This window comes from Accipiter gentilis, chromosome 6 (genome assembly GCF_929443795.1).
Source record: "Accipiter gentilis chromosome 6, bAccGen1.1, whole genome shotgun sequence".
Taxonomy (NCBI): domain Eukaryota; kingdom Metazoa; phylum Chordata; class Aves; order Accipitriformes; family Accipitridae; genus Astur; species Astur gentilis.
The window spans coordinates 30,646,541-30,662,801 of NC_064885.1; the positions used below are offsets into that span (position 1 = coordinate 30,646,541).

At 45.1% G+C, this 16,261-nt stretch overlaps 1 protein-coding gene across 7 annotated transcripts in view; it reads left to right on the top strand.

The window, feature by feature from the left end:
* Window positions 1–1,165: 1,165 nt before the first annotated feature.
* Window positions 1,166–16,261, top strand: part of MB21D2 (Mab-21 domain containing 2) — a 60,120-nt gene continuing 45,024 nt past the window's right edge. For 6 of the 7 annotated variants that reach the window (XM_049802966.1, XM_049802964.1, XM_049802965.1 and 3 more), the window contains exon 1: window positions 1,326–1,411. Coding sequence is in view for 1 of the 7 variants with exons in the window: in XM_049802962.1 (XP_049658919.1) it covers window positions 1,201–1,411 (211 nt within the window). In the remaining 6 variants the exon portion in view is untranslated. Of the gene's footprint in view, window positions 1,412–16,261 lie in introns of all 7 variants that reach the window. The other variant, XM_049802962.1, reaches the window with a different exon arrangement.

Here is a 16,261-nt window from a genome sequence, read left to right on the forward strand (position 1 = left end):
CACCTTCCTGTTTTTTCCCTGAACGCCTCATGCCTAATTTTGGTAGACACATTTTACCGTAGTCTGGGACTGAGCTGAAAGCTTTGTTTCCTGCCAAGAACACTGAGAGGATAATACATATCCAAGCAGTTTGCACCAGTGCCATAGCATCTGAAACGCCCTGTAGAAGGCTAACACAATATATTTGTACGCTCCCTGGGCAGGAAGACAAACAGTTCTTCCAGTGGATGCGCTAAGGTAAATGTGCAATGATGGGACAAGGCACAGAAGATAGTCTAAAGGGAGAAAAATACTGCGGGTTGAAAAGTTAGAAAGCATTAAAAATACATGCAGAAGAAAAGCATGTAGTCTTGACGATGGGGGAATGGATGGAGATCAGAGGTCTGGGCTCCTTGCCACAGGCTGCTTGACATCAGGCAAGTCTTCTGAGATCCCATTTCCCCTCCTATCCTTTGTCTATGTAGCTCCCAGGAGCTTCTAGGCAGGGTTGGTCTCAAGTACAGCAGCGAGGATACTTTATCTTGGTCATTGCTTCTAAGACACGATAAAATTACTTCATATATATATATATATGAAAACAATCTTCAGGAAGGCTTATGGAGCAAAAAAAGAATAAACGCAGAATGCCTCGGGAGCATGTGGGAGGAGCAGAGTTCCCAGCCAGTTATTAATCCACTTGCAGGACAAGGCTTTTGCTGAAGTTTAAAATTAAATTGAAATTAAAAAAAAAAAAAGGCGCAATTTTATCCCGAGCCAGAGGTCTGGCTCCAGCCTCCGCACCCGCCCGCCGTGACGCCGGCAGAGAAGCAAGCCCCCCCCCGCGGCCCCCGGCCCCGGCAGCAGGCGGCCCCCGCTCCGCTCCGGCCCGGCCCGGCCCCCCCCCCCCCCGAGCGCGGCGGCGGCGGGCGGGCGGGCGGCTCCGCGGTGCCGCGGGCGGGCGCGGCGCGGGCGGGGGCTCAGCCAGCGCGGCCGCTTGTTGATCGCGGCGGCCGGCGCCGCTCCGCGCCTCCGGGGCCCCGCTCCGCTCCGCTCCGCAGCCCCCGCGCCCGGGCTCGCCGCTGCGCTGCGGCGCCGCTTGCATTCTTCCATTGCAACATTGCAAACCCCTCCTTTTTTTTTTTTTTTTTTTTCCCTCTCCCCCCCCCCCCTCTCTCCCGTTCTTTCCCTTTTTTTTTTTTTTTTTTTTTTTTTTTTTTTTGCATGAAGATGGCGGCGCCTCTCGCCAGCAAGGCAGGGTCCGCCGGCACCAACAGCAAGCCTCCCTTCCCGGAGCTGGATTTCCGATCGGGAGCCAGGGTGGAGGAATTGAATAAACTCATCCAGGAATTCACCAAACACGACCAGAGGGAGTACGACGACCAGCGAGCCCTGGAGATCCACACGGCGAAGGACTTCATCTTCTCCATGCTGGGTAGGGCAGGGAGCGTGCGGGGCGGGGGCAGCGGCGATGCCGGCCGGGGACCCCGGGGCAGGGCTCCCGGGCGGTGCGGCACCGGCCGACCCTTTCCCCGCGCCGCGGGCACGCCGGGCTCGGGGGTCCCCGGCCGCAGGGCGGGTCTCACCCCCAGGAAACTATTTTTTGCCTGTCCTGTCCGCCCGGTCTTTAGCAGCGATGGATTTAGAAGCACGGAGCAAAGGCTGGGGCGCAGGGCTGGCCGGTGCCCGAGAAACACGCCGAACCGGCAGGGCTGGAGGCGAGGCGAGCCCGACCCTTCATTGTGTTTCCCCCCAGCTATCAAGGCTGTAGGAAACACAGATTATTTCCCCCCCCCCCCCCCCCCCCGCCTCCTGGACCGCTTATTTTGGTTATTAGACCGGCTGATGCTTGTACAGGAGCATCCCCTGAACTGCGTTTCTTGCTTAGGCTGCAAAACTTGCTACGAGTGGAACGAGTCAGATTGTGGCAGGGGAGTCCTCATCTGCGTGAAACTTTGAATCGCGGGCAGGGATCCTTAAACCAGGGTGAAACATGTGTTGGCCCTTGCAGAAATCACCTGGGCTCTGGCATGACTAAGGCTTCTTAAGATTAACAGTGGAATGACTAACAACTGTGATTCTCTAGCTAGTCAGTTCCTGATAAATATTTACATTGTTTTGACTAAGAAATCACTCACGTGAATGAGACCCTCCAGGATACGAAAGGATGCTCTTTCATATGCAGGTTGGACCTTGAAATCAGTCATCCAAGTTCGAATCAATATCTCAAACATTTTTACATGTAAAATAAGAACATTGGTAAACAGCAGGTGTGGCCAGTGAATGGTTCTTTGTAGCTCAGAGGTGTATATACACCCTTGAAGCACATTTGGCACAAACCAAGTGGATGGACTACATGTACACTGTGAATAACCCACATCACTTCTCATTCAGAAGCACAGAGCTATCCTATTATAGCAATATATAGCAATAATAATTATCTTCTGCATGGAGGGGTAATCACTGTAACAAACCACTTCCTCTATAGCCATGAACATACCTACACTCACTAAATGAGAGTCTACCTGTCCAGCTGGTTATCTTGTAAGGTACCTGGATAAGTATAATTGCCTGCTGCGGGATTTGCACAATTTTGTGTGTGTATTGCTTTTTCACCAAGGGCTGGACAGGATATAGCAGACTAAATTTAGCTTGAGAACAAGGACAACAAGTTGAAAAGTCAGTAGCATGTATATTTATAGTTGCTGTTATAAATATTTTCCCTTCCCGTTTAAAAAAAATTATGTGGTGAAGCCATGGTTGCATCAAAGCCTGCAGGATTTTTGTTATTGAAAACCTGATCCTGTGGAAGTCATCCACTATTATGATCTGATACATTTTTCAATCGGGGCTTTAAATAACTGGCTGAGGAAGCAGGGCTGGATCGGATGAAGCAGAGAAGAGTGGAGAGAAAATAGCCAGAGCAGCAGTTCTGGGTGTGTGGCTAGCAAGTAGAGAAAGCTTTATATGATCCTGTTTAAGCATTACTAGTCTTTGCAGGGGACAGGGACCACAGCTTTTCTTCCTGCCTCATGCAGGAGAAGGCAACAGAAGACAGAATGGGCTGGAGCGTGCCTTGTATTTCTGCAAATGTACCCTAATGCCTTGCTGTTCATGAAAACAGGGAGCCTTAGGCTGTTTAGAAATCATGTAAATTAATGTGGCTGTCGTTGTTAATATAATGGCTGGGAAATGAGCGTTCTTCAGTTTTAAATGTATAGACTAAGAACGGGGTTTAAACAAAAGCTGTATTTCTCTTTAAGTTATGCCTGGCAATTTTCAATGAGACTTGTTTCTGAATAAAAGAGACTTGAGGACCAAGCCCAGTACAGAAATGGAGGTGGGTTGTCTGGTTTGTCTGGATTAGACCCAGAAGTTGTGTTTGTGGATCAGACCCTTCTTAGCCAGAGAGGCTCTTAAATCTAAAAGGATTTAACTTATTAATAAATAGCTCTTTCCTCTGTGCCTGATCCCTCCCATACGTACAGCTCTTATCTCTTCGGGTGATGATAGGAAAATTAAACGTAGCTTTCCTGATTTAATTACATTGGTGTGTAATTGGTGGATGAATGATAGGCGAGGAGACTTTGTGCAGATTCTCAGATGTTTGTACTCTGCATGGCTCGCCCTCTAGGTCAGATCTTTGCTTTCTCTTTATATTAACTCTTTTTCATCTGTGTTGTCTTGCCCTGGCTATTAGCAACTGAACTCTGGGAGATCTCAGGAGTTGGGCTGTGATAAAATTAGGGAGAGGTACTGCTTGTCATGCCTTTGTCCAAAGTCTTGTGGCCCAAGCATTAGAATAGGACTGCAAATGACCTACCTATCTGGTGGGTGAAGTGAGTATTTTCTGAATGTGGGCAATTCCTGGGCATCCCATTCATAGTCACCAAGACCATATGGTCTTGCTAACACCCTGCACTGAAACAACAGGTGTCTTTTGGTGCGTTTGCTGGGTAACTTTCCTGTACTCACAGGGAACTGTGCCTGAGAACTACTTGTCTCTTTGACACAGGTATAACTGAGCCTCAAAGGAAGGGAGGGCTGTATTAATCAAGAAAAAGAGTGGAGAAAAGACAGTCTTGTGTTCTGGGCAGCGGTCTGGCTGGGAGTGACGAAGAGACCAAGTCTCTGCCTGCCAGTTGTGAAAGGAGCTAATTACTTACTCTCCCTGCATCTCGTTGGGTTTTTTGTTTGGTTGTTTTTTTGTGCTTAAAGAGTGATAAAGCAGTACTTTTATCAAGTGATATTATAGTCAGTGATATTTTGATTGTAAAGCACTTGCTGCTATTGTGATGAGAGACACATAGCACTTATATTAAAAACCTTTTAGGGGTACCTGACCTAGAGAGTATTGTCTCCGCAGTACAAGTACTTCTAGGAAACTTCTTTAATAAATGCTACCCGTCTCTGTTCAGCACCTAAGTAAAAAAATGTGTTTCAACGCACAGATGTGCTAGGCTTAGAAAAGCCATATATTATGATCTTGGGAACTAGAACATTGCAGATTAAATAACCCCTTGAAATTTCTAGTGCTACTGCTGCCTCAAACCAGCTCATGTTATTAGGGATACTGACTCTTGCGTTTTACTTCTTAAGGAGAGAAAAGAGGAAGGTGATATGTATAAATACAGACTATACAGAGCTATTTCCTCCACTCCAGGTACACATTGGTGTTCCATCATCTAGAGCAGTTTTCAAATACCGACAAAAATACCGACTCTTCAGGTCGGTATTTTGTTTCCCTTTCCTATCATGAGACTTTTTCTTCTCTGTAGAGTCAGAAGAGGGGTGCTCAGGACATTTCATGCCATTCTCTTTCCTCTCATTGCCCTCTCCCCGCCAAATCAGGGGAAGGACTGGTTTAAATTGGTGCTAAAGTGGCCTTTTTTATATTTTTAAGGCCTCTAGTGTACCTTTTTGTCACTTCAGTGGTTGCATCTCACTTCTGTGGGAGCTGCCCACCAGGACAGGCCACACTTTGAGGATTAGCAGCCAGATGCAACTTAGAGCTGTTGACAAGACCTTTAGAGAGCTTGTATCAGCACCTGATACAGGAGTGATGGTGAGCCTATTCTGAGAGCATTTCCCTTTTCTCTGGTGTCTGCCCGGTGCTGAGCTGGGTGTGCTAGCAAGTGTTTGTGATAGAGGCAAGTCTCAGAGTGGAGGCAGAGCTGGCATCAGCAGAAGATTTCTGCTGCCAATACGAGCTTCCCAAATGGAGTGAGTTACCCTGCTGGGCCTCTGCATCTGTAGCAAGGCTTCCAGCTGTTTCTTGGACTGATGGGCCCCTAAAATATGTGCAGTGGCGGTGCAGATTGCTGTGCTGAGAACACAGGTGTCCTGACAACAGCTTGCTCTTATTAGCATCTTCTACAAGAGAAGCATTCTGCGGTCCTCCCCTGTTCCCGAGGTCTGTGTAGCTGAACAACATCAGTAGCGTGACTGTTGTGGGGGTTTGTGTGGCATTTTTTCTCCCTTTCCCTACCTGGCATAACTTGCTGATGAAACCTTCTATTGTGGATTAGATTTCAGGCATTGTTGGAAGTGTTACCTGTTTGTCTATGATACATCATGGAAATTCCCTGGTTTCTGTTGTGGTGTGGAGCTGATGAAATAGCAACAGGATTGGAGTGATCTCTCTAGGGTTAAGTCTTTTGTGTGTGTGCGCCTTTTCTCAAGAGAGGCCAATCATGATAGGAGCTCACTGTACTCTGAGGCCTATGTTAATAAAGGCTCCCTGCTGGCATTCCCTGTGCTGCTGAATGCATAATGCACAGCTGTTAAAAAACAACCTTACTGTATTGCAGGTTTCATTTCTGGCTTCTGTTGGGTCTCCTCACCCTGCAGGCCACATGATTCTGTATTTGCATTTGAGGTTGGGGAGGGGGGGGTTGTGTTGTTTTTTTTCTTAAGGGATGGGGTACTAGGCTGGTAAAGTAACCCTAGCACGGCACTGGTAGCTTTTGTTTGGTTATAGCTACCTGAAGTCAACCAATTTCATCTAACTGGGGATTCTTGCTGTGTAGCTAGTTAAAAAGGATCGATAGCCTCCTCTGTCTCTTTGTTCAAAGGGATTGCTGCTCAATGTATGCATGCAGTGAAAATAGCTTGAAAATCTCTCAAATTTTTTTTAAGATGCTGGTACTTCACTTGCTCAACTACTGTTTTGAAACATTAGGGTGTGATGCAAAGTATTTAGTGTAATAGCTAGGAACATGTCCTAAGGGCACAAATTCTCATGGCAGGCTCACCGCCTGTTCCTTCAGTCTGTGGAAATATTTGTAGAAGATTTGGGTGAATACTTGCCAAGCCCAATTATGCAATTATGTTTTAAGGGCAATTTTATAATTATAGTGGAGGATGGTAACCAGGATACATGAGTTGTTGGGTTTTTGACTTTTCCTTTTTTCTTCCACATGACTTCTCATGAATGCTAAAACATTTGGAGCAATTCTAGTTAGAAACCAGTTGTTCAACTTTCTTTTAGGCAGCTGACTATTTTTATAGGTGAAGCTAAATTAAAGACAACTACAAGATTGCTCAGGAAGGCTGGATGACCTGTTTTATTATAGCTTTGGTAATTTAGAAGGTGGATGTGTACTCGGAGACCCAGAGCAGCCCACAGGCAGAGTCCAGTCTAGAGGAGACTCCAGATGTAATAGTCCTGCCCAGACTTCTCAAAGGGTATTTCCAAGCTGTGCAAGTTTTTTGGATAGTTGGGATTGTCTGTTTTAATTTTTATTCGACAAATGCCAGGTTCCTGTTGGCTTTGACCACCTCCTGTACAGCTAAAACTTTTGCATCTTTTCTTGGGCCTTGAAACGTACACTCTTGCTCCTGTGCACATCCCCGTCCTTTTGCTGCAAAGATGGTTTTCCCAGGCACATCTCTGAAACCCTTCCCTGTGTTCCCTTCTCTGTCCCAGCCAGACCCTAGCTGACTCTGCAAGATTGGTTAGGTGAGAAAGTGCCGGAAGAAATGTGGTTAGGGCCAAGAGATTAGCTCTCACCTCCAGTCAAGGGGGCTTCAGTTGCAAGGGCTGCTTCAGCATGGCACTATGAACAGTGGTTGAGTTGACAACTGCACCTCCAGGCATGTCTCTGTCAGACCCTGTGGTGGCAGCTGCAGGTAGAGGCTCTGCTTTGTCCCTCGGATGTTGTACTCGCAGAGCGTCCCTTATTGAGAAAAGAGGAGTGTGCCTGCATGGGAGCAAGGGTGAGAGAGCTGAAAAATGACCTTTAGGTGGATATCTCAAGTTATTTGCCCAAGTCTTGTTCTGAGCACTAGTAGCGTGATGTGAGTTTAGGAGACTGTACTGTAGCTTTATTGGAACTTGCAACCATACTTCATATGTTCCCCATCCTAACTATGGATTTTATATCCAGTGAAGGTCTATGACTTCTGTTAGCACAAACATGTCTTACTGTCTGACTGACAAAAATATGACGGTTGGCTTCTTTTTTTGCTAATGCAACTGGAAGGCAGCTTATGAGACATTAAAAAATAAATCTTTGAGCAGCAGCTGATGTTCCAATTGACAGACGCTGCTATGGATTTTGCTTCCTTTACTGAAGAGAACTCCACTGTTTGCTTTCATTTCTACCATTCTGTTGCATTCCCTTTTACTGCAAATAGCAATTGTCCTGGACTGAGTGGATAAGTCTGCGTGTGGTACTTCAGCCAACCTGACAGGTCCCTGAATCATATGCTTCTGCCTTAGATAAACTTTCTGCAGTTCTTTCAAAGCACTGTTTCAGTGACTTTCTGGTTGTAAGGGAATCAACATGTGCTGTAGCATTCAGTTTAAGGAAGATAGATTCCCTTCTCCCCAACATGTTTGACTTTTGAGCTTTGAAGAAACACTTGATGCTAAGGAAGTTACAACAATCCTGTTAATGCATTGTATTTCACTTGACAGACAGTATGATTTTAATCTAATTTAAAGCATTTAATTAGAAGATTGTTAATGCATTTTGTTATGAGCCTGCTGGTGTTGAAAGTATAATTTGCATATCACTGAGTGGGGTGATTAATTACTTTAAGGTTCATAATATCCCTGTCTTTGAAACAGTAGTGGTAACTACTTCCACCCACTCATGTTTAGGGCTGTGGGCAGAAGTTGCACAGCACTGGGTGGCTTCAGCTTGTAGAACAGGAGGTGGGTGGCATCAATTTCACCCTAAGAAAATCACTCTGTAGGTAAAACACTAAGTCAGGACACCCTAAACCTATGCTCCATTCTGAGCTGCCCCCAAATTTACACAGACCTGCGCAGGTTTCTGAATATAATGATATGTAGTGGGACCTCGGTACTACCAGAAGCTTTCCTCATCTCCTGTGCTTCAGCAATCTGTGAAAGGTGGGATGGTACCAGAATAGTGGAACATTGTGGTGTTGCTGTTCTTCATGATAGGATGGTTTAACCATGCAACCCTCTGAGTCTGAAGCTAGAAAAGGAAGTCTGTTTTTGAGAGCCTAGCCTCAAAAGTTACATAAATAGTGAAGGCAAATAGTTGCTTTGTCATTGGGTGTTGATCTAGTGGCTTCGAGCCTCTGAGAGAGAGATTACAACCTGACCCAGTTAGGCAGTTCTAGCAAGTAATCTTATTTTATACTGAAGGGATCCCAAAGCAAAACTGGGACAAATTAGTTTAAAGAATGCACCCTGACCACAGTCTGCATGCTGATGTAATTTGGCAGAGTAAGGCAATGCCAAGCAGTAGAAGGCAGCAGTTGGGGACAGAAAGCAAAATACAAGATGTGGCCGAAGCTAGAAATCCTGCTGGGATAGCCATAAGGAATTGGCAGAGAATTTTTTTTTTTTTTTTTTTTTTCCTTGTCCAATGATACCCTTCTAAGGTCATGATTTAGATGAAAAGGAGAGATGTATGTGTGGGATGTTGTTGGTCTGCTTAGATCTTCTCTACTGTGGCTTGCAGTCAGACCATGCAGAATTCTTCCACCCACTGACGGAGTGAGAGTTCATAAATGATTTGGTCCAGAAGTGCTGAGCAGCTGGGGAACGCTTGCAGTTGCATCTAGAAATAGCAAAGTCAGTTCTTGCTTTACTGCATAGTCTGTTAGACCATGTGCTTTTTCTGTTCTAAAATGTCTTACCTCAACTCTCCTGTTGATGTTGTGGGATCTTTTGACACTGTTCCACACCTCTCTCAGGGAAGGATGTTTTCAGTCAGTGGTGCATATATGACCTTGTTTAGAAAATCAGGTGCTGAGGTTGTGAGGAAGGAGTTGTATTAAACAGCTATCAAAAATGCGAAGACAAACATTGCAATTAGCATCTGTGCTTTTCCCTTCAGCACTTCTACTCTTTGCATTTTAATGGATCTCTTGAAGAGCTGGTGATGCTTTGGGTGACTTCTCTTGGAAATGAATCCTGTGCTAATAGCTCTGGCTGGCTGGGCCTGATCCACAGGCAGATGCTTGGAGATATTTCATGTTTGTTTTGTACCTCACTAATTAATGTATAACTTAGTGGTAGATCGGCAGGAAAGCTGCGTTTGCTGACACTTCATGATATAATGATTTAATCCTTTGTGACACATTCCTGCTGAGTGTCAAAGCTGATAACTCTAATCTCTGTCCCTAGCTCAGTGCGACAGGAACCTGTTCTAGAGGGCATTTTGCAGGAGCTTGCAAGCTCTTGTAGGTACTTTGCGACCGATTCGTGTAAACTTTTTTTGTACATTGCCACTCTTGAATGTGATTGTATAGGATTGCCTGGTGCACTGAGGGATCTGGAGTTGAGTGCAAACAAAGGAGCTAACTGACTGCATTCAAATGAAATAAGGCTTGTCCTGGGAGGAGGGGGGAAATACCTGAATCTCCTTTTAAATACACTTCCTTTGCCAGCTTTCAGAGTGGTGTGGTTATATTGATTCAGAGGTGCCTAAACCCACTGCTCTTTGTTATATATGATTCTGAAGCCTGGGTATGGATGTAGATCTCTACACAGGGATAGCTGTGCAGCTGCTCTCCAGTGGCTAGTCCTTGTGATACAACCAGCAGAGCCTCCCTCTGTTGCAGCACGGACAGTGAATTGCTGTTTATTTTAAACTTTTTGGTTGAATGGTATTCATAAAACAATTTGCAGCTCTGCAAATAGAGGAGGGAATGTCACTGTAACAACACTTCAGGGGCTCTGTTGCCTTCTGTCTCTGAAATTTGCCTTTTGAAAGTTGCATACAGTGTGCTGAATGGCAGATCAAGTATTGATATTGGCCCCTTGATATTAGGCCCTCAAAGCTTGAGTTGCTGAAGTGTCTGCATTTCATAGACAGTAGGGCAACCGTGTGCTAAGCAATCAGTAACTTGAGGAAAATAAGAGGAATGCAAGTCTCTCTGCAAGTGCAGCATGTCTCTGAACAAGCTGCACCTTCCGAATTAAATGCCCGGGTTTTCTTCCAATGTGAAAGCTGTAGTGCACACCTAAGTGCATTATTGAGAAAAATGATCTATTACAATTTGACTGAGCACGTCAGAGGCTTGTTTTACGTGCTCAGTTGTCTGTAAAAGCTTGACTCGGTACCCCCAGTTCTTCCTGATATCCTGTGAATTTTGTGAATGTGCAAAGCGTGCAGTCTAGGCAGCAATGTAATACTGAAAATAACCACTTTGACACAGGCTTGTATTATCAAAGAATGACTATGTCTGTGCAGTTATTTTAATTATCTTCAGGAGGGATTCACATGTGCCATATAATCACTTAGCAAAGCTATTTGCACATTATCAGAGCTGCAGAGTTAAGTTACAAGTTAGTCTGGGAAATCAAAGTTAAAAAAAAAAGTTATTTGATCTTCTTAAACCTAAATTCTGGTTCTGGGAACACAGGGCACTCTTGAGTTAATTTAAAAACTAGACAATCCCTCTCACTCCTTCACCCAAGCTGCAGACAGGAGGTTTAGAATCATCTTTTTATCTAAGCTGCTTCTTAACAATGCAGGTAAAGAAATCGGTGTCTAAAAATCTGCTCTTATGCTGAGACCAGTCTTGTAAGACATCGCTTGTGTATATGAATCACTCTATTGTGCTAGCCTATGTCACTCTGGGTTCTCAACTTTTTTAAAGTAACCCTTTCTTTACCTTGAAATGTGTACATGCCTTTATTTTGTTTATGTTCTGTCTTACTTTGCCCCAAACAAATAATTTCAGTGAAAGAGATTTGCTTTTCAAGGGCAGTGATGACAGTGCTTTGGAGTGTAGAAGAGCGCTGTTGAGAAGTGATATAACCCAGGTTTGCAGGTGGAAGTTTCATCCCTTCCCAGCAGAGCTGTTCGACTGTGACAGGCTTCACTGGGCTGAGGCCAGCCCTACTCAGTGAGGATTGTAGGAGCCCTACGGAAGAGGTTTCTGTCTGAGGGAGACAGGATTGAGGGAGACAAATGAACAAAATCCCCAGACCCACAGCATGTTGATAGACCTCCTGTTGTTCTTAATTCGCGTCTGTAAATGGCACTAGTTTCCGCTGTTGTGCACCAAGACAATAATAAATAACAATCCTTAGCGTTTATATACCACTTCACAATTTTCAGAGTGTTCAACACACATTAACTAATTCAGCTGAGACGCAAATATTCTGTGAGCAAAGCTACTCTTCTTGCTGCCCGGGGAACCTTTGGTTACAGCTGGACCGAGCTTTCCCCCCCCCCCCCCTTAACGGGAGCTGTTGGCAGGAACGTTCTATACAGGGACAGTGTCTACCTTCCTGAAGTTTTTAAGCCTTTGCATGTACCCCTGTTTGCATAGGAATTGGACTACTCCCAAGTTGTATGTGGTACTACTAAGAAAATTATGCAGGAGACTTGCCTGTACATTTTGTGCTGCAAATATGCAGACCCACAGTTAACAGATTTGTGGTTTCAGAAGCTATCGAGTTAGCAAAGATGTTGATGCATTAACTGCATCTTTCTGTGCTTGCATAAGGTGCCTTGGGGGGAACAACATCTCCGGTGGACTTCAATCAGGAGGGGAATAAACAACTGTCAGTTCTGACTATACTGGATCGTGAGACCATGTGCTGAAGAGAATTAAGGATGCTTGGTGGACGGCTTTGGTCCATGTCTCACTAGATCCAACACCTGCTAGAGCACCAATCTGTCTTTTGGGGCAGAAGAAAGGCCAAAAGAAGGCCTATTGCCAGGCAAGAGATCTGTTTTGAGGGCAATTACAGACGTTATGTCCTATTGTTCATAATGCTGAATCCCAAACGTGGAGCAATGCATGCATTGGCATGAATTTAATTTGTCTGGCACTTGACTCACATTCTGCCTTGGCATTTTGTGTATGTGTGTAAAGCTGGTGAGAGGGAGTTTGATGCATCTCTCTCTGTATCTTTGAGCTGGGCAGGATTGGTTCTACTTTCCATTTGTGAGAAGAGCATCTCTTTTTAGCATTCCATTAGGGTGACTAGCATAAGCATCTTTTTTTATCAGGTCACATAACCTGGATTTAGTGGTTTACCTTGGAAATAACTATTTGGTAGTCTTTGTAAAGTGATGCCTGGTGCTGTAGAACTGCCCGCATACTTTGTAGCTATAACCGTCTTTCTAATCCATGAGGTTTAGTTATCGCTAGGTGGTGGCACTTCTGGATTGCCTCTTTGTCTAACCTTTTGGTAACTTTCTTTTTTAGAGCGATGCCTGCAGGTTTGACCTCAAACTGATTCTGAAAGAACAGCGGATTATAATTTTCATATAAATGGTTGTATGAACAGGAACACCATTAGCCTCTTAGTGACCTAATTACACAGGGAGGTAGCAGTGCATTTTGAGATCAAAACTCTCATCTTGCTACAGCTTTCCCTTCAGCTAACGGCACATGGGAGAAGAAGAGAATGTTTCTTGCAGGTGACGATTTCTCTTTCAGTGGCTTTGATATCCTCATTTTCTGTTTGAAGTTAATGTGCAGATTGCTAGGTGGCGTCACTCAAAGTGACTGACTGAGCTGCTGTTGTATGTGAAGATGTCTCCAAGACAACTAATTTCCTGGTCAAACAGCACGTCGGCTTCTGCTACAAGACATTTTAAGGGAGCTGGTCAGCTGAAGGAGCAAGACATTTTAAAGTTTATTATTAGGACCGTAGCTGCCAAATACAGCTCAGAGTCTAAGGCTGAAAATGTTCCTATTAAACACTGCAAATGAATAGCTTTAAAAAAAGCTATTCTGTGATTTGACTAGCGAACTGATTCGTCAGAGAACTTCTACCAAATAATAGGAATTAAGTCTCTACCTTCACAGTTCATTGTCTTCCATTGCTATACGTGTTCCTATGCTGGAAGCCTAGGGAATTCAGGGACCTTCTTTCACTCTCACATTTTGTTGTTTTATGTCCAGACTTTCTTGCTACCTTTCACCTCTGCTTTTTTTAGTATTAGTGTGCCATATTTTTTTGTAAAATATACCCAAAAGTCAAATGTTTCTTTCCATTTCTCTTTTGCTGTAAAACTTGGAAAGGCTTAGTGTCTCCTTCCTGTTCTGAAGTTAGGATAAAATAAACTTGAAGCATTGGATTTTTTTTCCCCTCTTTTGTCCCCTCCTCCCAGTCTCCTTTGTCTCCAGAGGAGCAGTGTTGCTGGACAGGTGTAGAGCACTTAAAAGTATTTTTCTTCTGTTTTTCCAATTTTGTACTTTTCTTTATAAAATACTCTTATGCCCATCCTGTTTCAAGGGACTTGGTCCAAACCGAAATCAAAAATACCCACATTTTTTCCTGCCTTCCTTGCAAGGCTTGGCTGTACTGCCTAGCTGAACAAACCCCATCTTTGTCTTTGCTTTGGAATAAGAAACAAGCAGGCTTGTTGATTCCTGCTGCATTAATGCTATCCTCCTCCCTCACGCTGATGTAGTAGTTATCAGGGGGGTAGGGTGGAAGCTGCTTGCTGCTGTTTTCATGAGACCTCCCAGGAGGCTGGTGCAGTGTGGATCTCCTGCACTCTGGCCCCAGACACCTTACAGCACTTACTCAGGCTGTAACGACTGGAGGAACATAAGCAAAAACCGCTTTGTGCAACAGTGGGTGGAGAGAGGACGCTGAGGGTGCTATGCTGAGAATGCTTGAAGATTTTCCAATGAAAGTCCAGGAGGGACAAGGAGCCATATCCATGCCCTGACCTCTGTCCCATGGCCCATCTGAACCTGAACTCTCAGCTAATAACCCCTCAGCCACTAAGCCGCCTTCTCTGAGCACGCCTGCATTGGGTGGGGAATTTTAGGAATGTGGACTTCAGCACCGCGTGGGGTTGCTGCTGCTCGCCCTCTGTTCAACCAAGAGCTTTAGAAGCTGCGATGAGGTTGATATTGCCACGGTAAAGCCCCATTGTGGTTGTTTGCAACATTCTGTAACTAAAGATTTATTTTCCCGGGTAAGGTTCCATTAGAACAGCAGGAGCCGACATCTAAGAGCTGGAGAGAGGCCTCTTCCCTTCCCTGACACAGCACAGCTTCACTCCTCTCTCCCTTCACCGTCCCCTCTCCCAATCCCTTTGTTTTTAAGGCATTAAAACTCTAGTGACTGGGATATTGACAAGGCTGTAGTTAGTGGCGTATTGCCCCAAATTACAGGGGCAATTGATCTAAGGAGGTAAGAGGAGAAAGTCTGTGGGAGGATGGAGCTGGTATCACTGATGCAAACCTCTCTCTTTTGATGTCCCCTTCGTGCTGAAGCAACCCCATCTTTGGCCTCTGGCTACTTGAATTGTTCCTGTGGGAGGACGTGGGAGGTCTGCTGTTGACCCATATGGGAGGAAGGCAGGAACTAAGCTGGTCATACAGGCCCCGCTGCCTGCTTGGCTTTGTCCACAGCTCTGTGTCCTGTGTTTCTTTGCTGTGTGCGTGTCTCACACAGCAAGGCAGCTTCAGTCTGTGGGTTTGTTTTGTAGCAGATATGGTAACAAAGGGCGAAGGAATGCACTCCTTAGCCCCTGTCTCTGCTTCTGGTAGATGGTAAAAGGTTCTCCTGTTTGCTTTGAAAACCTGCTGACAAAGGAAGGCAAAGCAATTTGTGTCCTCAGCATGGCAGAACAACCATGTGACCAACATCTCTGAAAGATCCCAACAGTGCATCTTGGCACCCCATCCAAACTCTGTTTGCATGGAGTTCCTACACATGCACGTGTTCTGTGCCACACTTGATAACTAGGCAGTGATTCAAGCTATTTGAGATGCTAAGTGCGGTCTTAGAAGCAACCCAGACCCAAATGAGAACCCAGTGTGATTCTGGAGGAAAATGTAAGGTTATTTTTAGGGTTGTTGCTATTCTGTTCTGCACCAAGGAGGATAATGCTCCAGTTTTGCACTACAGTTCAGCATTGTTCTACCTTATTCCTCGTTTCTTGGTCCCATCTATTTTAACTGGCAAATGTTGGTTGTCTGAGTACCTCCTTTCCTGACCCTGTGTCTTCTCATCTAGGTGCTGGACAAAGATGTGGTTTGAGACAATCCAGGGCTTGTGTTCTCTACAAAATACACTTAAAATTGTTCCTGGTCACCTTGCAGCAAATCTATTTCTGCCCTGCTGATGGCCTGGCTTGCAAGCTGCAAATGTCTAGATAGAATTTATTATGCTCTGACCATTAAATTTTAAACTGCTTTTAATGGTAGATGTTAAATCACTGCTGTCCCAGTTCCAAGCTCTGTGCAAAATTTCTGAGTTCTTTGGAAGGCATTTCCCCTGCCAGCAACCTTTGGTTTCCGAGAAGGACAACAACAAGTTACAGGGCTGTTCACAGGACAAGGAAGCAGTAGTTTGGTGAGGGACCTGTATGCTGGCCAACGTCCAGGCATCTGTCTGGCTCTAGAGAGCAGAGCCAGGCAGACCTGATAAGGCTGCGATGTGAACGAGAGGTGTTTGTATTGGTGTCTGGGTGCAGACCCTCCACTGGGACAGAGTGATTGAGTGGCTCTGCTCTTGGCTTTGTTCCTCCCCGATTGAAGCATCTTTGAAGCAGCAAGAAAACTGAATTTCAGTGTTTCAGCACTGAGCTGCTTACAGCAAGCTATTTCATTTTTGTACATATCTAATAAATACTGAACTGTTCAGTGTTGTCACTCAGTGTGGCTTTGTCCCTTGCTGCTGGCAGCCTATGTATAGATTTCCCTTGAGACAGGCGAAACATAGCCATGAAGTCCTATGACTCAGTGTACAGTGCAGGCTGCTTCCTTGAGTATGACATGAGATGCACGCTCTTCTAGCTGAGGCTGTTTTCTGTCACCTTTGCCTGGAGAGCACTAAAAGCACTAAAACAGAATCCAATGTTTCTCAAACCAC